The following is a 26,515-nucleotide window of genomic DNA, read 5'->3' on the forward strand; positions in this document are numbered from 1 at the left end:
AACCAGAATGTAAGAGTGAGATCAACATAGGCACTACATATAATACATGCATATATATGTAACTCAATAGCAAAGAATCTAGATTGGGGAATTTGGGGTGGGTTTTGGTTTGTTTATTCACTTGTTTTGGCAGTATCAGGGTTCAATTCTAGGACCTCATAAATGCAAGAGCTCTACTGCTGAGCCCTACTCTGGGCACATGACAAACCTGATTATCAGCTCATAGTCAATGGTGCTTAGGAAGATCATTTTTGTTATGAGAAAAATACTTGGCGAATTTGCTGGTTACTTTCCTGAAATTTGACTGTATCCCACTGGTATAATTATACCAGACACTAAAAACTTTAGCATGCTTCTATATCATTTGACAAACAGTACTACTTCTAGTCCTCCCTGCCTTTCTATGTTCTATTTCCTCCACATACCCTTCTTCCACCTACCCCCCTCCATGAACATACAATACAGGTTACTACATGGCATTGAGACTCCCAGGACACTGCCCCAACTTTGTGTCAGTATCTCTGCTTCTCAGTGCCCTTGTCCTGAAAAATACTTTGAATATCATTCTTGTTGTTTCCAAAAAGTAAATATACTCATGAACTATACAGTTTTCTGGCTACTGAACTTAGAAAAAGTATTTATGAAATTTTAAATATGTACTTGATCTTATCAGAAAGTACTATTTAGATGATAAATGTTTAAATCTATTATTAATATTCAATTTGTCTGAACAATTTTCACCTCTTTCTTTAAAATATCTATAGAAACTTTGACTTCACAATTTCCACTTCTAGCTCCCTGTCCAAAGCCTAGTTCTTCATGTGGAGTATTGCTATGGCCATTTACCTGGTCTCATAGTTTCCAATCACTCCCTGTAACTATTTCATATAATAGCACCCAGATGCTATATAAACAGAAGGCAAATCATGTTTCTGCTCTATTCAAAACCCTCCAACTGCGCCTGTTTTGCTCAGTATAAATCCAAAGTACATAGAGAGGGCTCCAAGACCCTTTCTGGCCCTGTTGACCTCTATGACCCATTTCTTAGTAGTTCTTTCTTCCTTTATGCACAATAGCCATGGGTATTTTCCTTGCTCTTTATTAAACGTACCAGGCATACTTCCATCTCAGGTTCTTTGCATGCCATGTTCCTCCATGGGAATTAGAAACCAGTTGAACAGGTTATTCACCATTCAATGTGGAATCCAGACATAACTAAGTAAAACAGCTTTTCCCACTGTCCCAACCAGGAGGAACACCTTAATTCAACTTAGCGAATGCCTAATTGTTTTGTTTATTTGGTCCACACACAGCTATGCGCAGCAATCACTCCCGGTTGTGCGCAGGGGAAAATGTGCAGTGCTGGGGGTAGAATCAGAATCTGCTGCATGCAAAGCAAATCACTTAATCTCTCTACTTTCTCTCCAGATCCCTGAACAGATTTTACTTCCTTCAACACCACATTTGATCATGTTATGGCCTGGCTTAGCATAACCCTGATTAAATATTGACTGGATTTTAAAAAATTATATCTATGTGTACACATATATATTTCTTAAATACAGATGCCAGTTATTTGAATGATATTTCTAATGTCCAGCATCAGGCCCTGGGTTGCTTCCTGGAGGTGGTATTTAGCTTTGGAGTAGAGGGCCTGGTGTCAACAGAATCAACTGACAATTTAAAGTTGAGGAAAGTGATCAGTGACATCTAAAAGAAAGGACCTTGGTGGCAGGAAGTAGATGGCAAACAGTACTTAACACATGAATTTAGAGAAGACCAAAAAAAAATGAAAGAATTTGTACTTTGGCAAATAGGAAATTTCAAGAAGCAAATACATTTAAGGGAAAAGGACCTTATTTTCAAAGTAAATGGAAAAGGAGAAGAACCTAATATAAGGGACAGAAAGCTATTTCAAAGAATGAAGTAGATTCAAATTTCATCTGCCATGCATCACTGAATTTGGATATTGTAAATTAATATAGTTTTAACATCATGCACTCTACCTGGAAGATGAAAGACTTAACTAAACTCTTATAACCAGACACAAAAAATAAATTCAAAGGCTTCATCTGAACCCCAAACTTGGTTTGAACCTTTTGAATGAAGTTCTAGAGGAACTAAATTTGAAATGCTGAAAAGTTGAAGAGGATTTTAAAAATGATGAGACAACATTAGGCCCTCCAAAAAATAGTTCTCTAATTTTTTTTTCTTTTTGGGTCACACCCGGCGATGCTAAGGGGTTACACCTGGCTCATGCACTCAGGAATTACTCCTGGAGGTGCTCGGGGACCATATGGGATGCTGGGAATCGAACCTGGGTCGGCCATGTTGGATGCGTGCAAGGCAAACGCCCTACCCTCTGTGCTATCACTCCAGCCCCTCTAAATTTTTAAGAAACAAACAAAATTGAAACTTCAAAGATAGTCTGTGAATGCAAAGCTTTCTGAAAAAATGATAACTCAAAACCGTGGTTACAAGAACAACTAAATGGGCTACTTTAAGGCAAGAATGGCCCCTCAAATACACCAAATTTCAACAGAACAATGGGACAAAATCCCATAACAATAATCTCTCTCAATGTCAATGGGCTAAACGCACCAATTAAAAGACATAGAGTGGCAGGATGGATTAGAAAATTGAACCCAACATTCTGCTGCCTGCAAGAAACACATCTCAATAGTCAAAGCAAACACAGACTCAGAATCAAAGGCTGGAAAACAATCCTACAGGCAAACAGCTCCCATAAAAAAGCTGGGGTAGCCATCCTAATATCAGACCACATCGATTTCAGAGTGAGGAAGGTCATAAGAGACAGTGAAGGCCATTTCTTAGTGATCAAAGGATCTGTACAACAGGAAGAACTTACAATAATAAATGTATATGCACCTAATGAGAGACCAGCCAAGTACTTAAAACAACTACTCATAGATTTGGAAAAAGACATCAACAGCAACACAATACTAGTGGGAGACTTCAACACTGCTTTGTCACCTCTTGATAGATCAACCAGACTCAAGCTTAGCAAGGACATACTTCATCTGAGGGAAACAATGGAAGAAAGGGACTTAGTAGATATATACAGGACACTTCATCCACAAAAAGCTGAATACACATTCTTCTCAAGCGTACATGGAACATTCTCCAAGATAGACCACATGCTGAGCCACAAAACATGCCTCCAAAAAATTAAGAAGATAGAGATTGTATCGACAATCTTCTCAGACCATAATGCGCTGAAATTAGAAGTAAATCACATACAAAAACAGAAAACTAAATCAAACACCTGTAAATTAAACAGTGCTCTACTGAACAACGAGTGGCTTAGACAGAAAATCAAAGAGGAAATCAAAAGATTCCTAGAAACGAATGAAAATGAGGACACAAGTTACCAAAACTTATGGGACACAGCAAAAGCTGTGTTAAGAGGAAAGTTTATAGCTCTACAAGCATTCCTCAGGAAGGAGGAGCGAGCACACATAAGTAACCTAACCTCACAGCTTAAGATCTTGGAGAAGGACCAAAAAAAGGAGCACAACCCGAACAGGAGAAAGGAAATAATAAAACTCAGAGCAGAGATTAACGAGATGGAAACCCAAAAAACAATCCGAAAGATCAATGAAACCAAGAGCTGGTTCTTCGAGAAAATTAACAAGATTGATAAGCCTCTAGCAAAACTCACAAAGAAAGGGAGAGTGAAAACCCTAATAAACCGAATCAGAAATGAAAAGGGGGTCATTACAACAGAAACTACAGAAATTCAAAGGATCCTCAGCGAGTACTTTGAGAAGCTTTATGCCACGGAACATCAAAACCTGGAGGAAATGGATAAATTCCTAGACTCCTACACTCCCAAGGCTGAACCAAGAAGACCTGGAATACCTGAACTGACCTATCACCATCAAGGAAATTGAAATGGTAATAAAAAGTCTCCCCAAGCACAAAAGTCCTGGTCCGGATGGATTCACTAGTGAATTCTTCCAAATCTTTAAAGAGGACTTACTCCCAATCCTCTTTAAGCTTTTCCGCGAAATTGAAATATCAAAAACACTTCCAAACAGTTTCTACGAAGCAAATATCACACTGATACCAAAAGCAGACAGAGATACCACAAAGAAAGAGAATTACAGACCGATATCCCTGATGAACACAGATGCAAAGATCCTCAACAAACTACTAGCAAATAGAATCCAACTACTCATCAAAAAGATCATACACCATGACCAAGTAGGATTCATCCCAGGGATGCAAGGATGGTTCAACATTCGGAAATCAATCAACATAATCCATCATATCAACAAAAGAAAAGATAAAAAGCATATGATTATATCAATAGATGCAGAGAAAGCATTTGACAAGATCCAGCACCCCTTTATGATGAAAACTCTAGCCAAAATGGGTATAGAGGGGACCTTCCTCAACATAATTAAAGCCATCTACCACAAGCCTACAGCAAGCATCATCCTCAATGGGGAAAAACTGAGAGCCTTCCCCCTAAGGTCAGGGACGAGACAAGGATGCCCACTCTCTCCACTGCTGTTCAATATAGTACTGGAAGTACTTGCAATAGCGATTAGGCAAGAAAAAGATATTAAGGGCATTCAGGTAGGAAAGGAAGAAATCAAGCTCTCACTATTCGCAGATGATATGATACTATACTTAGAGAACCCAATAACCTCCACCAAAAAACTCCTAGAAACAATAGACTCGTATAGTAAAGTTGCAGGCTATAAAATCAATACCCAAAAGTCCATGGCATTCCTATATGCAAACAGTGAGAGAGAAGAAAGCAACATGAAAAAAACAATCCCATTCACAATTGTGCCCCAGAAAATCAAGTACCTAGGAATCAGCTTAACTAAGGAAGTAAAGGACCTGTACAAAGAAAACTACAAAACGCTACTTCAGGAAATAAAAGAAGACATGAGGAAATGGAAAGATATCCCCTGCTCATGGGTTGGGAGACTTAACATTGTCAAAATGGCAATACTACCGAAAGCATTGTATAAATTCAATGCAATCCCTATAAGGATACCCACGACATTCTTCAAAGAAATGGAGCAAACACTCCTGAAATTTATATGGAACAATAAGCCCCCACGAATAGCTAAAGCAATTCTTGGGAAAAAGAAAATGGGAGGAATCAACCTCCCGAACTTCAAACTGTACTACAAAGCAGTAATAATTAAAACAGCATGGTACTGGAACAAAGGCAGAACTGCAGACCAATGGAATAGGGTTGAATACACTGACATCTCCCCTCAATCATATGATCATCTAATCTTTGATAAAGGTTCAAGAAATGTGAAGTGGAGTAAGGAAAGCCTCTTTAACAAATTGTGCTGGCATCACTGGACGGCTACATGCAAAAAAATGGGCTCAGAACTCTGCCTAACACCGTGTACAAAAGTAAGATCAAAATGGATTAAAGACCTCAACATCAGACCAGAAACCATAAGGTACATTGAAGACAAAGTTGGCAAAACCCTCCATGACATTGAAGCTAATGGTATCTTCAAAGATGCCACGCCACTGGCCGAGCAAGTGAAAACAGAGATAGATAAATGGGACTATCTTAAACTAAGAAGCTTCTGCACCTCCAAAGAAACAGTGACCAAAATACAAAGACAGTCACAGAATGGGAAAGGATATTCGCCGAATACACATCTGACAAGGGGTTGATATCCAGGATATACAAAATACTGGTTAAACTCCACAAGAAGAAAACATCCAACCCCATCCAAAAATGGGGCAATGAAATGAACAGAAACTTTCTCAAAGAAGAAATCCGAATGGCAAAAAAGCACATGAGAAAATGCTCTACATCATTAATCATCAGGGAGATGCAGATCAAAACCACAATGAGATACCATCTCACACCTCAGAGACTGGCCCACATTCAAAAGAACAAAAGCAACCGATGCTGGCGTGGATGTGGCGAGAAAGGGACACTCCTTCACTGTTGGTGGGAATGTCCACTGGTTCAGCCCTTCTGGAAAACAGTATGGACGATTCTCAAAAAATTAGAAATTGAGCTCCCATTTGACCCAGCAATATCACTCCTGGGAATATATCCCAGAGAGGCAAAAATGTATAGTCGAAGTGACATCTGCACTTGTTTGTTCATTGCAGCACTCTTTACAATAGCCAGAAACTGGAAGAAACCTGAGTGCACAAGAACAGATGACTGGTTAAAGAAACTTTGGTACATCTACAGAATGGAGTACTATGTAGCTCTTAGAAAAGATGAAGTCATGAAATTTACATACAAGTGGTACAACATGGAAAGTATCATGCTAAGCGAAATGAGTCAGAAAGAGAGGGATAGACATAGAAAGATTGCATTCATCTGGGGGATATAAAGTAACAAAATAGGAGATTAATACCCAAGAATAGCTGAGATCAGCACCAGGAGGATTACTCTGTAGCTTAGTGGCCAGTCGGGCATTCTAGAGGAAAGGGCAGCTCAGATAGAGAAGGGAACACCAAATAAAGGGTGTTTGGAGGTCCCTCCCAGGAGGGAGGGGAGATGCATGTCGAAAGTGGACTATGGACTGAACATGTTTGCCACTCAATGCCTCTTTTGCAGACCACAACACCCAAAAGGAGAGAGAGAACCCAGGGGATTGCCCTGCCACAGAGGCAGGGGGGGATGGGGGGATGGGGGTGGGGGGGGACATTATCCATGGTGGTGGAAAATGGGCACTGGTGGAGGGATGGGTATCTGATCATTGTATAATTGAAACCCAAGCACAAAAAATTGTAAATCTACAACTGTACCTCATGGTGTTTCACTAATAAAAAAAAAAAAAGAGAAAAAAAAAAGAAAAAATGATAACAACCTGACCAAAGAGTTCTAGCATACCTAAGAACTCATTCACAAGTTGAACCTAGAGAAAAGATATTTAAAGATATTAAAAAGATAAAGCCCTTGACTGTAGTTGGAAATGCTCTCCTAACAGAAGAAATGAAACTATTGTGAACAGAAAATTAAAAAGAAGATCCATGACATCAAGAATAAACTGAAAAAATGAACTGACATCAAGAATAAACTGAAAAAATGAACTGAATGAAAGAATGAACTGAAAAAACACTTTGCACTGGAAATTCATCAGGTGTTTTGGGAAACTTAACAGAGAAGGAGTCTTCTGAAATCTTCAAAGAAAAAAAAGACTTTAATTATACAAATTCTTAAGCCAAATCAGCATTTCTTGTGCTTTCTTTGTCTACTACTTAAAATGTGCCTAATAGGATGGAATTTGCACTTTGGTGAATCAGAGTATCTGTAAAATGCATAAATGATACATTCAAAGCTCTGCTTTTCTCTTCCAAATGAACTTATTGTAAGAACTAAAATGGAAGTGAAGTTTCTGAAATCTTTTTGTTTCACCCAGACATATATTCAAATCATTTCTGAATAAAATCAACTATTTTGTTACCATGTAGGCCATATAACCTTGACTCACAAATATTCTTTCATCTGTGTTCATTGATATTAACAATACAAATCTTAGTTATGTATTAGCATTTTTAAAAAAGCTTTCATCTTTACCACAGCAATCAGGCAAGAAAACAAATAAAATGAATATGAAGTGGAAAACAGAGATGTGATACTATCACTGTTTATACATGAGAGTATAATATACATAGAAAATCCTAAAGACTAGGGGGTTGGAGTGATAGCACAGTGGGTAGGGCATTTGCCTTGCACGCGGCCAACCCGGGTTCTATTCCCAGCATCACATATGGTCGCCTGAGCACCACCAGGAGTGATTCCTGAGTGCAAAACCAGGAGTAAACCCTGTGCATCGCCGGCTGTGACCCAAAAAGCCAAAAAAAAAAAAAAACCATCCTAAAGACTACTAGAAATCCTAAAAACTGTAGAAACAATAAAACAATATAGAAGCTACAAAATAAATACAAAAATCTATTGCATTTTATATGCAAATGAACTAAAACAGAACTAAATCAGGAAATCAATCCAATTTATAATCACATTAAAAATTAGGACCTACAAATTAATTTAACAAATGAGGTGAAAGATTTGTACACTGGTAACTATGTAAATGGGTTAGAAAGATAGAACAGTGGGTAGGGTCTTCTACGTGGCTAACTCAGATTTGCTCCTTGGAATCCTATACAGTCCCTGAGTCCTGCAAGGAGTGATCCCTGAGTGCAAAGTCAGGAGTAAGCTCTGAGCATTGCTGGCTGTGGCCTCGAAGCCAAATAATAATTTTTTAATGACCATACACAGCACTAGGGCATTTGCCTTGCACGCAGCCAGCCCGGCTGAGCTGGGTTTGATTCCTCTGGCCCTCTCGGAGAGCCTGGCAAGCTACCGAGAGTAGTCAATATGCCAAACACAGTAACAAGAATTCTCACAATGGAGATGTTACTGGGCACGCTCGAGCAAATCAATGAACAACGGGAGGACAAGACAAAAATTAATAATAGAAATAATAGTAATAAGTCACTGTCAAAAGTAGAAGACACAAGGAAATGGGAATGCGTTCTATGCTCATGAATTGGAAGAATAGTTTTAAAATGATCATCCTACATGAAGCATTATACAACTCAATGCAACTCCTATCAAAATCCCAATGGCGTTCTTTTTTTGTTTGCTTGCATTAGGGTCACACCTGGTGGTACTCAGGAGGTACCTAGACGTTACTCATGGGATCTACTGTGGTACCAGGGACGGAGTCATAGTTAGACTCATATGAGGCAAGTGCCTTATCCCCTATAATATTTCTCCAGCACCCCAATGGCACTCTAAAATATAGAGCAAGTGTTACTGAAATTTGTACTGAGCCAGAAAAACTATAAATAGTAAAGCAATCCTGACAAAAAATAACAAGAGTATTGAGATAATGCACCCTGACTTTATTTTACAAAGCAATTATAATCACAGCAATGTAGTATTAGAATAAAAAGACACAAAAACAATGAAATAGACTTTGAGAGCCCATAAATCAATCCTCATGGGAGGGTTGGTGAGAGAGTACAGTGGGTAATGTGCTTGCCTTGCATGTGGCCACCCGGGTTCTATTCCCATATGGTTCCTAGAGCCAGCCAAGAGTGATTCCTGAGTGCAGAGTCAGAAGTAAACTCAGCATTGCAGGGTGTGCCCCAACCCCAGAATAAATAAATTCGTAAATCATTACCTGTCCTTCACCAACTACAAGACCAAGATGACTGCCCTCCGACATCCTGATGGATCTATCACATCTTCCAGAAGGGCAATGGAGACTATTATTCATGACTTCTACTCAGATCTCTTTAATAGCCACATCCACTTGCCCACATAACAAATTCCGCAGCATGGATATGTCGTTCCCAATGTTCTCCCGTCCGAAATCCAACACGCCATCTCGTCGGTAAAGAAACAAAGAGACCTGACCCAGACCAGGTCAGACCTGAACACCTGAAGAACTTACCGTCAGTACTCATCAATACACTGGCTCGGCACTTAACGTGCTATCTGTCTGAATGCAAGTTTCTGTCCCAATGGCAAACCAGCAGGATTGTACTACTATACAAGAAGGAGACATCCATGACATTGGCAACTATCGCCCAATCTGCCTATTGTCTGTCATCTACAAGCTGTTGACTCGAGTCATCCTGAATAGGATTAGCAGAACACTAGATGAAGGACAACCATGCGAGCAAGTTGAGTTCCGAAAAGGATTCAGTAGCATTGACCATATCCACACGATAACCATGCTCATGGAGGTTTCTCAGGAGTTCAAGTTGCCACTCTGTCTTACGTTCATTGATTTAAAGAAGGCCTTTGATTCTGTTGAGACGGAAGTGATCATCGAAGCCCTAGCTAATCAGGACATTCAAACTCAATACATCAGGATCCACCGTGAGCTCTATTACGGATTCACTACCAGGATCTCACCATCCTACAAAGAAGTAATCATCCATGTCAAGAGAGGGGTTCAGCAGGGTGATACCATTTCACCAAAACTCTTCAGTGCCACCCTCGAGAACATCATGCGACGACTGGAATGACAAGGAATGGGAGTGAAGATAGATGTTTGGCAACTAAACCACCTCCGCTTTGCTGATGACATTGTTCTAATAACACCAAACATGAGCCAAGTGGCACAAATGCTAACTGACTTCGACCATGAGTGTGGAAAGGTCGGATTACAACTGAATCTCACAAAGACAATGTTCATAAGAAACAGTCTTGATCCTTATATTCCATTCACTCTCAACGGAACGACCATCTCCGAATGCAACAGTTATATATAACTAGGTCGAGAAGTCAACATGATGAATGACCTGGCACCTGAGTTATGCAGGAGGAAGAGAGCGGCTTGGAATGCCTTCAAGAGTGTTGAAGAAATAACTAAGAGGACAAAGAACCTCCAGCTAAAAGCACATCTCTTCGATTCCACTGTTCTTCCTGCATTACCATATGCCTCAGAGACCTGGGCCCTACGAAAACAGGATGAGAACGCTATTTGGGTCTCTCAAAGAGGAATCTAAAGAGCTGTGCTTGGAGTATCACGCTTCACTCAAATGAGAGATAGAATCTGGAGTTCCGATCTCCGTCAACGCTCAAGAATCATGGACGCTGTCTCATTTGCCAAGGCATCAAAAATCAGATGGGCTGGACACCCAATGAGGTTTAGAGACGACCGCTGGACTAGAGCCATTACTGACTGGATTCCATGGGACGTCAAAAGATCACGGGGACGTCCACCTACGAAATGGTCAGACTTCTTCATCAAGACCCTGAATGATCGGTTTGATGCTCTTCATGTTCCTAGAATGAGCAAATGCCATTGGGCTCCACTAGCATGCAACAGGGACGAATGGAGATGTTATTGGCACCCATTTGAGCAAATCAATGAGTAACGGGGTATCAAGTGATCAAGTGATCAAGTAAATCATCACATAAACAGATAATTTATGAAAAGAAGTTTAGATCACTGTATTAAATAAGAAATAGTTCAACAAATAGTTCTGTGGGAACTGAATAACTACAGTGGAAAGAATGAAATTAGGTCTCTGTATCTCACTACATACAAAATAAATTAAAGCTGGGTTGTTAATACCCCAAACAAGAAAATATAAAGGAGAATTATAGGCAAAGTATTCCAAAACATTGACTTCAGTGTGGTCTTCAGGATTTGACTCCCAAAGCCTGGCACACAAAAGCAAAAATAAACAAATGGGATTATATTAAATGCATTTAAAAGCTTGAGCACAGTAAAGTAAAACATTGTTCCAACAAAAATAATTCTATTGAATGGGAGAAATATTTGAATATTAGCCATTGACATTAGATGGCAAATATTCAAGCTACACCAGAAACTCACAAAACTCAACAAGAAGAAAACAAACAACCCATCAAATGATAGGGAGACTCCTATCTAGGGGGCTGGAGTGATAGGCCAGCAGGTAGGGTGTTTGCCTTGCATACGGCCGACACAGGCTTAACCTCTGGGACCCCATATGGTTTTCTGATCTTGCCAGCAGAGATCTCTGAACTAAGAGCCAGGAGTAAGCCCAGAGCACTGCTGGCTGTGGCCCAAACACCAAAACTCAATTTTAAAAATGGAGAGAACAGACACATTACCACCAAAGAAGATATACACATGACAAATACATACATGGAAAAAATGCTCATATTCACTTATCAGGGAAATAGAAGTCAGAATACAATATGATATAATTCCACATCTGTGATAATGGCCTATATCAGAATGACAAGAAACAACAAATGTTGATAAGGATGTGAAGAAAAAGGAACCCTGATTCATCTTTGGTGTGAATGTAAACTGATCTAGCCCCTACAAGAAACGGTATAGGAATTTGTCAAAATACTAAAATTAGATCTACCATATTCTCCTGCAATTCCACTCCTAGGTCTCCAAATGACAAACCAAAATGCATTCAAAAGTATACCATCACAAACGTGTTTATGTAATGCTAGTTATAACAGCCAAGACATAGAAACAAGTGCCCAGGATGAATAAAGACATGGTACAAACATATTTACACACAATGGAGTACTAATCTGCTAAAAGAAAAGATAAAATCTTGTATCTGGGTATAATATGAATGGAAATAGTGTGTCATGCTAAATGAAATAAGACAGAAAGAGGAAAGACAATTGCGAGATGATCTTACTCATATGTAATATATAAATAAACAAAGCAAGGGACTAGATAAAGTCCGGTGAAAACAAACCCTTAGACCACAGAACTGAAGGTGGTAGGGAGAGGGCTAAAGGGTGAAGGGATTCACTGGACTGTGGTAGAGGAATACTAGAATGCTACAGTAATAATATATCCCTAAATTGTATAGTCTTACAAACCAATATTACCTCAATTAAAATTAGATACACTTAACAACATATTAGTAATCTCTTGTATAAGGACTTAAGGGCCCCTAGGTAAAATACAACAATCTTCACACACTCTCCTCTAAGGAAAGTTTTTGAAGCATTTTCACTGGTCTATTCAGAACAAACAATACAAAATAAATTATTTCGGTTCTGCTTTGGGACCGGGGTTGAGGTTCAAGATGGAAACATCCAAATATGGTGGTGGGAAGGTGTAATGGTGGTGGGATTTGTTTTTGAATATTAAATGTAAACAAATATTGTGAACTACTTTATAAAATTATAATAAAATTTTTAAAAATTAAAAAGAAAGAAAACATAATCAACAAAAATCAGAAACACAAGAAAATACATGTTTTACTTATATATGCATAATTAATTTATGTTGTTGTGTATTGATTTTTTTCTTTTTGGTTTTGGGGCCACACTCAGCTGTAATTAGGGCTTACTCCTGGCGCTGTGCTCATGGATCACTTCTGGTGGGCTCAAAGGACCAAAGGGCTCAAAGGGCTCAAATGGGGTGCCCAGGATCAAACCCAGGTCAGCCATGTACAAGGCAAATGCTCAATCCACTGTACTATCATTCCATCCCCTATGTGTCGACTCTTATTTGAAAAACTGCATAGAAAACTATAAAATGATGTCAGTATTCTACTTTTACTGATCTAAATCAGTTTGGAAACGTGTTCTTTAGGAGTAACATGGAGTTCAAAATTGGGCTCTATTTTAAAGATTATACTTTGTTTAAACCATAGCAATCATTTAAACCACATCATACAAATACCAACTTGAAACCTACTGGTTCTCTTCTTTAGGTTTCATGCCAAGAGCTAAGGGTGTAGAAGGTTTAGAGCTGATCAGGAAGCTTCTACCATTAACGAGCTTCAATGACGGGCTCTGAGATAGAGTGGCAACTGCAATGCCAAGGTGGTAAGGCATAGTCCCAGAAGTAAAGTGTTCCTTCATATCTGTATACTTACTCTACTGCTGCCTGAGGTCACACTGCGTGTGCTTGGGGCTGGCGATCTCTTAATGACTGAAGCTATTGCACTGCTCCAGAAGCTCTTTGCAGCCCCAGGACCAACTTCCTGGTCATTGAGATCTGAAGAACCAGTGCTTCCCCTAAAGGAGAAAAAAATTTTGACTTTAGCATGGAAGCAGGACAGTGGTCAAAGACAGAGAATACTGACAAGAAAATGATGGTAACACATGAAAAATATCAGAGTAACACTTGAACTCTATCTGACTGACTCCTGGGTCTTTGCAATTGAGTTTGTCCTACCTTCCCAATATTTCCTACAGCTCACTAGCATTCTTCAGCAAGTTCAAGTTTCTTACTATATTCTCTGAATTTCCCATGCTTACACTAACGCTACTAAGGCTTTTGTTCAAGTTCTCCCTGCCTGGTACATGCTATTTACTGCTTTCTCTCTACACAAATAAATCTTCATTCAAGGCCACGCTGAATTCCAGTGTCCCTCAATGGATATGTTCTGTCATTAACAGGAGGCTGCAAACTCTGTTCTATTCAATCCCTATTGACTTCCTTTGCAGTCTCTGTACCACTCAATTCCTATTGACTTACAGTCCTTGCCAAACTATGTAGCATTTCACTACATAATGTTTGCTTAGCTCGATAATTGATCTACATATACAGGCTTTGGTGCCTCTTTCAATTTGCAATCTTTGGGGACAGACTCCTGCTGAATTTATCAAAGTATCTCCAACACATCCATAATGCCTTGGTGTAAAGGAGGCACTCAGTACATATTAATCAAAGATAGAAAATGATACTTTATTTCTGTGTATTGTTTTAGTGTCTGGCTCATGGTGTGCATTTAATATATGTGGTATAAAACCGACATTTGGTAAATGGGCTTGACCCACTTTCGTGTTTGCTGAAACTGATTTCATTCCATTCAATAATGACTAACAAAAAAGTTCCTACCATCGAGGTGATTCCAATTTTGTTATTAAATGAAGCTTCATAAGTAAACACATTTTGACAAATTAGAGTTTAAAAGAAGGCTTTATTTGTCTTGTTCCTACCTTCCATAAGCTCAAAATATTCTGTGGTAAAACAGCAATTCTTAAGAATTTAACACTTTTGCAGGGCTGGATCAATTGCACAGCGGATAGGGTATTTGCCTTGCACGGGGCTGACCCGGGTTCGATTCCCAGCATCCCATATGGTCCCCCGAGCACCGCCAGGAGTGACTCCTGAGTATAGAGTCAGGAATAACTCCTGTGCATCGCCAGGTGTGACCCAAAAAGCGAAAAAAAAAAAAGAATTTAACTCTTTTGGATACTATTTTTTTTATAGTGGATACTATTTTGGAGGAAGAGCACACCCAGTAGTATTTTGAGAATAAATATTCCCATCTCTGTGCTCTCCTGCCCCTGCGCCTGGCTGTCCTCACTGGGGCTCCTTGGAGTGGGGCGGGTTGAGTTTTCCTCCCGACCCCGAGCAGAGCCCTGGCAGCTGAAGACCTCCAGAACCAGCCACAACCATGCTGAGACCACTCTCCACACGCATGAAGGTACCGGCAGAGGAACAAAGGCATGCAGGTCCCAGGGCTGAGATCTTCAAGCCTGCTCGGATCAGGGCTGAGCATCGTCCACTCAGATCCTCCATCTTCCAGTAGGCAGGGGTCACACCCACCAACTGTCCTCCCAGCGCCCTGTAATCCCATCAACGGCCAAGACCCAGAGACTATAAAACTCAGCTCCTGGAAGCACTTAGCCGCATTTGCGGCTGTGAGACATCTTATTATCTCATTCTTAGTTTGGACAACCTGGCAGGCTACCGAATGTAACCTGCCCACATGGCAGAGTTTGGCAAACTCCCCGTGGTGTACCCAATATGCCAAATACCAGTAACAATGATGGGTCTCATTCTCCTAACCCTGAAAGAGCCTTGAATATGGCACATTTTAAAATCTCAGGGCTAGGACGAAGGAGACGTTACTGGTGCCTGCTCGAGGCACTCGATAAACAACAGGATGATCGTGATCATGATCTCTGTGCTGAGGGGTCATATTTAGTGGTCCCTGGGGGATACATATGCGGTACCAGAAACTGAATCAGAATTGGCCACCTGCAAAGTGGCCAAAGTCTTAACCCTCGTACAATTCCTCCATCCTCAGTTACTATTTTAACATTATGTTATTTATAATAGTAAGTATCTTAGTTTTGAAAGATAGCAGGAATAGTTAATAGTGATTAGGTCTTCCTGTTCAGCCAGTCCGGAGACACTAAACAATGCCTTATTACTAGCATTATTGCTAGGAGACACATGCAGCAGAAGAATGAATTAACTATGGCCATTGGAGCTACCGAGCACAGCTCATTACACTTTTTTTTAATACAGCATACAAAAGGAGTTACCAAAATATGAGCCAATAGATACTACCAATATCCTATTCCCTCAATTAATATCCACCACGCATCTGCATTTAATGAGGTTTTTCTGGGTGTTAGACCATTTCTATTCTCCCCAAATCCTATAAATAGTATTAACACTTGTATTTAGTTATTTTATGTCACAGAGCTGGAGGCTACCAGGGCTATATGTAGCAATGGCCATAATATTCCAGGGATGGAACTCAGTGTCCTGTGCATGCCACGCATGTGTTCCAGACTTCTGAGCTGTCTTCACAACTGTGTTTAACTTAGTTTTCAATGATTAATAATGTTATGAAATCTCAGGAATATAGTTTATATATGTATATAAGATTCGCCATAACCAGCACCACTGTTCCAGAGACATCCTGCCACCAAAAGGACTTCTCTACCCAATTCCTTTAACCCAACCCCGTTTCCCTCCAGTAACCTCCACAGTTTTCACTTAGTGTAGGTGTTAGTTTTGTTGTTGCTGTTGTTTAGCAGTTTAAAACCATCTGGAAATTATCTTTCACTTCTTTATTTTACCTCAAGTTTCATCCTTGTCATAATTTTATCTTTTTAATGGTAGCCTATTATTCCATTGAACATGTACATGTATAGTTGTATGTATGTACATACACACAACATGACTTCATCTAACCCTTGGTTGATGGACATTACTTTTGACTATTGTACATAGTGTTGATATGAACACAGGGATGTAAATAACATTTAGAATTTGTGTTTTCATATCCTTCAGATAATGCCTAGGAGTGATACTGCTGGATTATATGGATTTCCTTTTTTATGTTTTAAGGAGTCTCCTTATTGGTTTCCATAGAGGCTGCACCAATTTTTAGTTCCACAATGTACTAGCTTATTTTTCTCCATATCCTTGACAATATTTGTCGTTCCCAATCGATCTAATATAAGCCACTCTCACCACTGTAAGATGGTACTTTATTGTGGTTTTGATTTGCATTTTCATGATAACAAGTTGATAACACATTCTCTTTTAAAGATGAAGACACTGAATCTTAGGCTAAATCATTACTTCATAAATGCATGCATGTGTTGGTGTCTGCATGTATGCACACAAGCACAAAGCTTTCACACAATACACTGAAAAGTCAAAATTAAAACCGAGAATTGCCTGCCTAACTAAAGTCTGTGCTAAAGTCTGTGCTTATTCTGCTTTCTCTTAATACTTAGTCATCATTCCACCAAGATCAAACTGTTACATCTGAGCAGGATATACAATGTGAGAACGAATTAACAAGAAGATAGCCAAAGGATCAGAGAGCTGGGAATTTGTCTCTTGAAACTTTTAAGAGAGAACTATGAAAAATTCCAGGGAAACATTCCTTTGATACTACCTAAAACCAGTCTCTGGCTTCTTTCCAGAGAGGGCGCTCCATAACTTAAACTATGATGGATGCCTCAGAAGGGATCCATAAGTGTGTCTTTTGATTCTGACAAGAAGAAAAGAAAATGTTATGACTGAATAGTTTCAGCCCATTGAAAATGATGTTTCCTGATGCATTTCTTCAGTGCTCCTGCTTTATTTCTACATTTGACAAGGGTTTAACCAAATTCATCTTTCTAAGTGATTCCATTCATCTCCTAAGTACTACTTCTCAGGTTATAGCAACCTACCCATGATGTTGCACTACCCTGTGACTACCAGAGTTTCTAAATTCAGAGAAATTATGCCACAAATATCTTTCACTACTTTCCTAAAGGCAAAATATCATTTTAAAAGTAAGGCTTATAGTGAACTTTGCAGAAATGAGCCAATATAATATGAAGAGACAAGTCAATATTTCTTGATTTTATGCTAAAGGACCTCCCAAACCCTAGTTGTTTCGAAAAAGTCTTTTTGATGGATTAGCCTTGCTTGAACCAAAAGTCCTAATTATAGAAAATCCCAACAAAGTTTCATTAGTTGTGATGGTGACGTTGTTCAAGAGCCTATTTTATAATAAGAAAAACATGTTTTGTGATTGTAAGTCAGTGGCAGGAAGTTACTATAGTCAGAAGCATTCTCTCAAGAATGATACATACATTTCACATTTGGCCTTGACATTTACTGTGAGCTTCGTGAAAAATATTTTCCTCACAGTTGGCTGTTTCAGTTGATTAGACTAAAAATTACTGAGCCTGAGAAGACTGTCATAAACATTTGAGTGTTGACTCTTAGATGCTCTAGCAAATAGGACATAAAGTCCACTTAAATAAGAGGATAAAATTTCCTCAAGTTTAAATCAGGAAATTTTGATGGTAAATTAAGACAGAGCTATTTTTTATTCAAATATTATGTTTTTAATATTTAAATTAGAAGGATTAGAAATAAGTGCCAATAAACCATGAGCTAAAATTTACTTTAAGTGAAAATTGACAAGAAAGAAACACATTTGTCTCTTCCCAACAGGTACCCAAATGTGGGATTATGACCCGGTCCAGGTAGCTTGAATATATTGGATTACTTGAAAGACAAATTTTCTATGATAGGAAGACTCTCATTTACTTTAGGTTATGAAACCTTTCAAAGCATTCTGAGTTTGTTACCTTTAATTCCTCGCTGGGCCCCAAACTTCATAATGGCTCCTTGCATATAGCCACTTCTAGAGGGACATTTAGACTGGGTGATTTCAGGCATTCTTCCACCTATATTTTCCCTTCATCCACTATTTTCTTTATTTCCTCACATTAAGAGAGCTAAGCTGTGCTCATGGTTCAGACTGTAATAAATGGAAAGACGTTTTCTGTGTGGTGAGTATTGTATCCGGTATCAGAAAACCAAGATCTGTATATTAAATTGGGACCTCCATCTGTTTTAATATGACTGTGAGCTAAGAATGGATAGACTCATTGATTTGTGTATTATGTATAATTGCTTTTATGTGATAACAGCAGAGACAAGACCATGTGGGTAATAAAAACAAAAATAATAAAACTCTTTCTAGCTTTACCAGAAAAGGCTGGTGATCTACACAAAAAGGAACACAAGCACACAAATATTGAAGAGATAAAATTATCACAGAAGTCTGAATTTCATATAAAACATATATTTGTGTACGTGTGTTATACTCAAGTATGGGTGAACCAACATAGGACCTCCTGAACACATAATTAGGGAAGCAGAGAAGTGAGGAATTTGGAGAAGTTCATCTGCAGGCAGCTCATTAGATGCATTTTTTTCAAAAGCCATTGTTTTTCTGTGCCTTAATTAAAACAGACGTTCCTTCTTTTCCCTTTTTACAAAGAGGAAAATATGATGGGTGCTCACTAAAATTTTGTTCAATGATTCTTGGTGTTAACTGTATGAGGCCTTTACAATTGCATTTACTAAATCAGAAGCTTATTTGTGTAGTGGTTTGAAAATGTTTAGGGGTTTCTAAAAGGGTCTTCTTCATTTAACATGACTTCTAAAATGGAGGAGATGGTTGCCAAACAGAACTGAGTATGATGAAATAGCACCTAAGAATAGGTAGAACTCTCATTCTGATGATATCTTTTACTATCACAATGAAAACCTAATCTGACGTCAGATTTCTAAATAATTTCTCTAAGTCAGTTATGTGAGAGGTGCCTGCAGTCATGAAAACTAATTGCTGTGAACTAAAAGTTGGGAGTAAAAAGAAAGCCAGTTGCTTTTAACTATAGACACAAAGACAAGCAAATGTTTAGCAGAATTTAGTTTACAGTGACTAAATAGAACCAGTGCTTACTTTGTACTTCGTTCACATTAAACTCTGATACCCTGAATGCTATGTGGCTCGCAAGAAGGAACTTATCAAGGTAACCAAAGCCATACCTGATCCAATTTAGCTCTCCATCTCATATGTTTTATATTGTACTTCAATTTTTACATTCCAGCAACCCCAAACCTTGTCTTCAGCACATATAAAATTGCCTTGTCTCTTTTTCTTTGTACTTTTTAATTTCCTCTGTCCAGAATGTTCTTCTTGCTTTTCTTTATTTGGCCAAATTCAGCTGTGCAAGTTTGTTAAAAGTCATCTCCATGAAGCTTGACTAAATATCTAGAAGGCCTATCTTTGGTTTTACCAAAATTTTATAGAACATTTTCTATCATGAACATTTTCTATCACTTGATCACTTGACTTCCCGTTAATCGAAGATTTGCTCGAGCAGGCGCCAGTAATGTCTCCATTTGTCCCTGTCGCGTGCTAGTGTAGCCCAATGGCGTCTGTTCTCTCTAGGAACACAAAGAGCCTCAAACCGATTATTCATTATCTTGATGAAGAAGTCTAACCATCTGGTAGGTGGGCAGTCACGTGGTCTTTTGACATCTCGTGGAATCCAGTCGGTAACAGCTCTAGTCCAGCGGTCATCTTTAAATCTCATTACGTGACCAGCCCATCTGATTTTGGATGCCTTGGCAAACGAGACAGCGTCCCTGATTCTTGATCGTCGATGGAGGTCGGAACTCCGGATTCTTTATCTCATTTGAGTGAAACGTGATATTCCAAGCATAGCTCTTTCAATTCCTCTTTGGGAGACCCAAATAGCGTTCTCATCCTGTTTGCGTAGGGCCCAGGTCTCTGAGGCTTATGTTAATGCAGGAAGAACAGTGGAATCAAAGAAATGTGCCCAGAGCCGGAGGTTCTTCGTCCTCTTAGCTATTTCTTCGACGTTCTTGAAGGCGTTCCAAGCCGCTCTCTTCCTCCTGCGCAGCTCGGGTGCCAGGTCATTTGTCATGTTGACTTCCCGACCTAGGTACACATAGCTGTTGCATTCAGAGATGGTCGTTCCGTTGAGAGCGAATGGGGCATCAGGAATGAGGCTGTTTCTCATAAACATTGTCTTCGTAAGATTCAGCTGTAGTCCGACCTTTCCACACTCACGGTCGAAGTCGGCCAACATTTGTGCCGCTTGGTTAATGTTTGGTGTTATTAAAACAATGTCATCAACAAAGCGGAGGTGGTGTAGTTGCCGACCATCTATCTTCACTCCCATTCCTTCCCATTCCAGTCGTCGCATGATGTTCTCGAGGGTGGCACTGAAGAGTTTCGGTGAAATGGTGTCACCCTGCCGAACACCTCTCTTGACATCAATGATTACTTTTTTGTAGAATGGTGAGATCCTGGTAGTGAATCCGCAATACAGCTCATGGAGGATCTTGATGTATTGAGCTTGAATGCCCTGATTGGCTAGGGCTTCAATGACTGCTTCCATCTCAACAGAATCAAAGGCCTTCTTTATATAAGGCCTTTATCATGAAGGTATATTATTTCAATTTTTTTTTATTCATCCCAATCCTCCTTACCAAATTGGGGTTTCATGAAAAGGTGAAATAGTACCACTGTGTAAGAACATCTTCATCAACACTCGGCATATACTAGATTAATAATCTGGGAAGAAATTGAATTTATTTGTATAAATAAAATGCCTTGTTGCATCATATATATCATGATAAATTCAATGATTTTACAAAAATAAAATCCATGATCATGTCTTAGCCACTATGAGAAAGAACACATCTTACAATAAACCTGATGTAACATTGAGCAGAATAGAAATGCATAACAAAAAATGTATTATGTTGGAGGAAGAATAGGTGCTAATTTAGTTCAGAGAAATAAAAAATCAGTAAATTTGCAAGAAACAATTGGAGAAACAGACAAGATTGCATTTGACAATAAGAAGACGGCAAGTTGCCTCTCAGTATCTAAACCGCAAATCCTAATGTCCAAAAGCAGAGAGAGTCACTGTCATTGTCACTGTCCTCCCGTTCTTCATTGATTTGCTCGAGCAGGCCCAGTAACATGTCCATTATGACACCTGTTACTGTGTTTGGTATATCGAATACGTCACGGGTAGCTTGCCAGGCTTTGCTGCTTTGCTGTGTGGGTGAGATACTCTCAGTAGCTTTCCCGGCCCTCCTAGAGGGGTGGAGGAATCGAACCTGGGTCATCTGGGTCTGCCACCTGCAAGGCAAATGCCCTACCCGCTGTGCTATAGCTCTCCAATCCAGGAAATTGTCTGCCATGGAGGCGGGGGGAGGGGTGGGATTGCAACCTTCAATAATGAGCAGATAGCTAGTGTATAAATACCCCCAGATTCTTAATCTCTTGGCAGGGTAATTCTGAGGTCTAATGTATACTGTTTCCTAGAGTGGTCCACTGAGACAGAGTTCTAGCTGCTTAGAGAGGACAATTGGTCTAATTACTTACTTCCTTTCATTTCCCTAACTCACTTCCTCATCCTCTGACTTCAAAGAGACCACATCCTAAACTATTTGCCTACAAATCCTTACTCCAGGGAAATCGAGTTAAATGTGTATGGTTGCCAAAGGATGAATTTTAAAAGTACAGTTTGAGTTATAGATAGAAGTTTCTAGTTGAAGACTAATTTGGCAACTGCAGTCTTCTTAGAACTCCTACTGATAGGGTCTGTCAGTCGGTTCATAACTGCTACTGATGGGGTCATGATCTAAGTAAATGAAAGAGTCTTGTGAATCCACCTTTCCTTACCTGTACTATCTCCTGCCAATCACTTCATGAAAATAAGGTGCACTCCTCTCAGGTCACCATGCTTTTGTGAGTTGCTTTGCGCTGTAAGTATTTTTAACAGCTTGTGGCTTTCATTGCCTATTCTGTGCTTCCACTAAGAACAGCTGAGCTCACCCACAGTAGGTTAAAATAAGGAGAAAGAGAAACTAGCAATCCTGCACAAATAAAGTGAAGGCACAGAGAAGAAGGGAAAGCAATTTTTAAAGAGGATAATCCTCACCCTACTTATTCCTCTGAATTATAAACAATTATAGCTAGTATCATGGAATAATATTTACATACTTTTAGAGATATGCTATAAATTTGAACAGGTCTTTTTAGAGCCTGATAAGAAAGGATGTTTGCTAAGGGTAAAAGTAATCTAGCTGTTGGCATTATAACTAATCTATAAAAACATCAGTATTGACTTTGTGAATGTGGTTCTGACTCAGGGCTAGAACACTCCCAACTTGCCATATTCAAAAGATGAGTAAGAGGATGCAGCTTAATTGGCATTTTAATTGCAAAGATGTCTATGGAAATTATATTCAGGAAGGAAAATAATTTTGCTCTTGATGAAAAAAGGATATAGGATCATCCGTGGAAGGGGTCACATAAACTCACAATGCCAGCAGAACAGATGTGAGGAAAGAATGAATATTTTAGTCATAGTGAGACCAAATAAGTCATTTTTACTGAAGTGAGGGGGTAGGAAGAGGGAATAAGGGGAGAGGAAGTGGGAGACAGAGGGTGGAGACAGAGGATGTGTGATGGGAGAAACTGAGAGTCAGAAACAGAGAGAGAGAGAGAGACACATAGAGGCACAGAGAAAGACACACACACACACACACACATGCAGAGAAAGCTCAGCACTTGGAATGATGGTAGCACTATAGCACTGTCCTCCCATTGTTCATCAATTTGCTTGAGTGCGCACAAGTAACGTCTCCATTGTGAGACTTGTTACTGTTTTTGGCATATCCAATACGCCACGGGGAACTTACCAGACTCTGCTGTGTGGGTGGGATACTCTTGGTAGCTTGCCGGGCTCTCAGAGAGGGATGGAGGAATCAAACCCGCGTCGGCCGCGTGTAAGGCAAATGCCCTCCCCGCTGTGCCATTGCTCCAGCCCGGAATGATAGTAAGCCTGGCTAAAGGACAGGACTCTTGGGGGAGGGAGGCAGCAACTGAGTATAACTGGATACAGTTGTTGTGTGTTTGGGTCAGAGGAGAGGGAAGGAGGATGAGAAAACAGTTTGTTGGTTATGAGAACATAGTAAAATGCTTGCTGTGTCCTTCAATGGCATGATGGAAATCATGCTAAGAAATATGGTTGTACCCTTTATCTATTGTTACTAAGTCGTCCATTCAAATTTCAAAATTTCCTGTACATTTTTTAGAGGACACAGTTGAATTCTCACTCATATCACCTCAGATTCCTTGTTCCAAATGTTTGTATTCATCCTTGGCTTCTGTGTGCTTTTCTGCTAACGGCTTACATCTGACCTTCAGAGATATGCCTTTTGGGTTGGAGCTAGTGTTCTACACAGACCTTGGAGTATGTCTCTCTAGTCTTCCAGACCATATTTGACAGATAAAATACAGAACTCCCAGGGGCCAGAGAGATAGTACAGAGGCTAAGGTGTTTGCCTTGCACCCGGATAACCAGGGTTCAATGCCCAGCATCCCATATGGTCTCCAGGAATGATCCCTAAGTACAGAGCCAGGAGTCACCTGTGAACATGATGGGGTGTGGCCCCCAAACCAAAAAAAAAAAGCACTTAAATTTCAGATAAAAAATGAATATTTAATATCAAATATACTCATATAAAGGTAAAGGTAAAGGCCCTCCCGTTGATCATCGATTTGCTCGAGCGGGCCCAGTAACATCTCCATTGGAGACTTTGTTGTTACTGTGTCTGGCATATTGAATACTCTCGGTAGCTTGCCGGGCTCTCCGAGAGGGGCGGAGGAATCGAACTCGGGTCGGCCATGTTGGCCGCTTGTAAGGCAAATGCCCCTACCCGCTGTGCTATCGCTCCAGCTCATATAATATAATATAATATATAGTATATAATATATATACTCATATAATATATAAATAAAATTTATGGCCAAATTTTTAAAAGAGCTATTTAAAAGAGCTATTTAGGAGTTTAAAAAGGTAATGAAATACACAGGTTAGGGCACATACCTTGCATGTGGCCAACCCTGGTTCAATCCTCAGCACCACAAGGTCTCCCCAAGCATTAACAGGCACAATCCAGGAGTCCTCTGGGTGTGACCGTGTGACTCTAGAGTCCTCCAGGCTCTCCGGGATGCCCGGGTTATCCCCCACAATGCCCGGTCCTAGCAGCACCACATCCTCACATTTTACTGCTGGGCGGACAGCTGAGAATCACTGTGTGACCCCTGGGAACTCCTGAACACTGCTCCTGTGGTCCCCCAAAAGAGTGTTGCTTATGCGTAATACAAATTTATCTATATATTAACTTTCTAAATCTGGAAACCCTTTCCAAGGGAACCCATAGTCACTGACTGATTTGTATAGGTGTGCAGTGATCTAGCTCCTCAAAATGGGAATATTCAGAGATAATTGATGCGACAGGATCACTTGCTGGATAAAGCAGAGCCCTGAAACTCAGAACCCACAGACCTCGCCTGCTCCATCATGTAGCTTATTCCTCTTCTTTATTATGTTTCTCTTTCTCCCTGACTGTTTCCTCCTGGAACCATTTCACTGGTAAATCATTTGCTTATATATCTTTGGGCCGGGACGATAGCATAGTGGGTAGGGCGTTTGCCTTGCATGAGGCCGACCTGGGTGCGAATCCTCCACCCCTCTTGGAGAGCCCAGCAAGCTACCAAGAGTATTCTGCCCACACAGCAAAGCCTGGCAAGCTCCCCGTGGTGTATTCGATATGCCAAAAACAGTAACAGAAAGTCTCACAATGGAGACGTTAATGGTGCCTGCTTGAGCAAATTGATGAACAACGGGAGGACAGTGCTACAGACAGTGCTAATATATCTTTATCCGAAGATTCTTTTCTGGGAGAGCATCACTTAAGGTAACTATCTCATAACATGGGGCTAGGAGATAGCACAGTAGTTAGGGTGCATGCTAGCATGCTCTTGACCTCAGTGTGATTCCGCGTACCTTATTGGACTCTTGAGCTTCACTGGTTACAGCCCCCTAGGCCATGCAGGCACTGCAAGGGTGGTCCCAGTGTCTGTGGCACTGCAGGACCTGAGCAGTTTTATCCACAGGCCCTTACACTCAATTGAGACTTCTTGCACTCCTGAGCAATACTTGTAGCTCCCTCCCTCAACCCCCTCCTTCTCCAAAAAAAAAAAAAAACTCATTGTTAAAACACAGCATATCAGTAGCTCATCAAGAACTAGGACTTAACTGCCTCAGTGGGAATTCTGCCCACTAACTCTAGTTTGCAGTTATACAGTTTTATTTTTTCATATCACCTTTGTCTTGGGTGTCAAATCTCTAGAAACCAGAGAGGAGGCTCTTCTGAGAGGCTGCTGGGCTTTGCCCAATGTACGCATATTTTCCTTAATCCAAATGGACTGAAAATAAGTGAAGTAAGCCAACTATACTATAAAATAGCATTTCCACTCTGATATGTGCATTGGGGCCAGAGAGATAGCATGGCAGGTAGGGCATTTGCCTTGCACGTGGCCAATTGGAATTCCCCTATGCTCCTCGAGCCTGCTAGGAGTGATTCCTGAGAAGCAGAGTCAGGAGTAAACCACTAGCAGGGTGTGGTTGGGTGTGGCCCCAAAACAAAAACAAACAAACAAACAAACCAAAAACCACACTAAGCCCAGCAGCTGCAGGAAAGTAGCAAAGAACCATGAGGAAAATTGCAAAGAACCATAAAGAAACATTTTTTAAAAAATGTATGTAGGGGAGAAAATGAAATTCATAACTAGTGTGGTATTAGAACAAAAACCCAGGACTCTCATAATATCTTTAGGGGAATTTCTTTTCCATATGCTAAGATGAATTACAGGCACTGAAGCATTTTCACTTGTAGAACTGGGGAAAAAAAGAAAGTCCATCTGTTTTACTACTCGGCCTCGCAGAATTATTGCAACTCCAACCATAGGAGAAGAGCTAAAAACTTTAAATGATGGGTATTAAGATGGGTTATCGCCCACCCCAACTTTCTAAGGAATAACTTTAGGGTAATATAACTCATCTCACAATAGCAGTTCAGGAATGAGCTCATTGTGATGG

The 26,515-nt window shown here is 40.0% G+C and overlaps 1 protein-coding gene across 1 annotated transcript in view; it reads right to left on the reverse strand.

Annotated features, from left to right (window-relative positions):
• SYTL5 (synaptotagmin like 5) overlaps nt 1-26,515 on the reverse strand; it is a 127,941-nt gene that overhangs the window by 37,578 nt on the left and 63,848 nt on the right. The window contains exon 6 of the mRNA XM_056131213.1: nt 13,345-13,486. Coding sequence (XP_055987188.1) covers nt 13,345-13,486 — 142 coding nt within the window. The remainder of the gene's footprint in view (nt 1-13,344; nt 13,487-26,515) is intronic.

This window comes from Sorex fumeus, unplaced genomic scaffold (assembly GCF_029834395.1).
Source record: "Sorex fumeus unplaced genomic scaffold, SorFum_2.1 ptg000086l, whole genome shotgun sequence".
Taxonomy (NCBI): Eukaryota; Metazoa; Chordata; class Mammalia; order Eulipotyphla; family Soricidae; genus Sorex; species Sorex fumeus.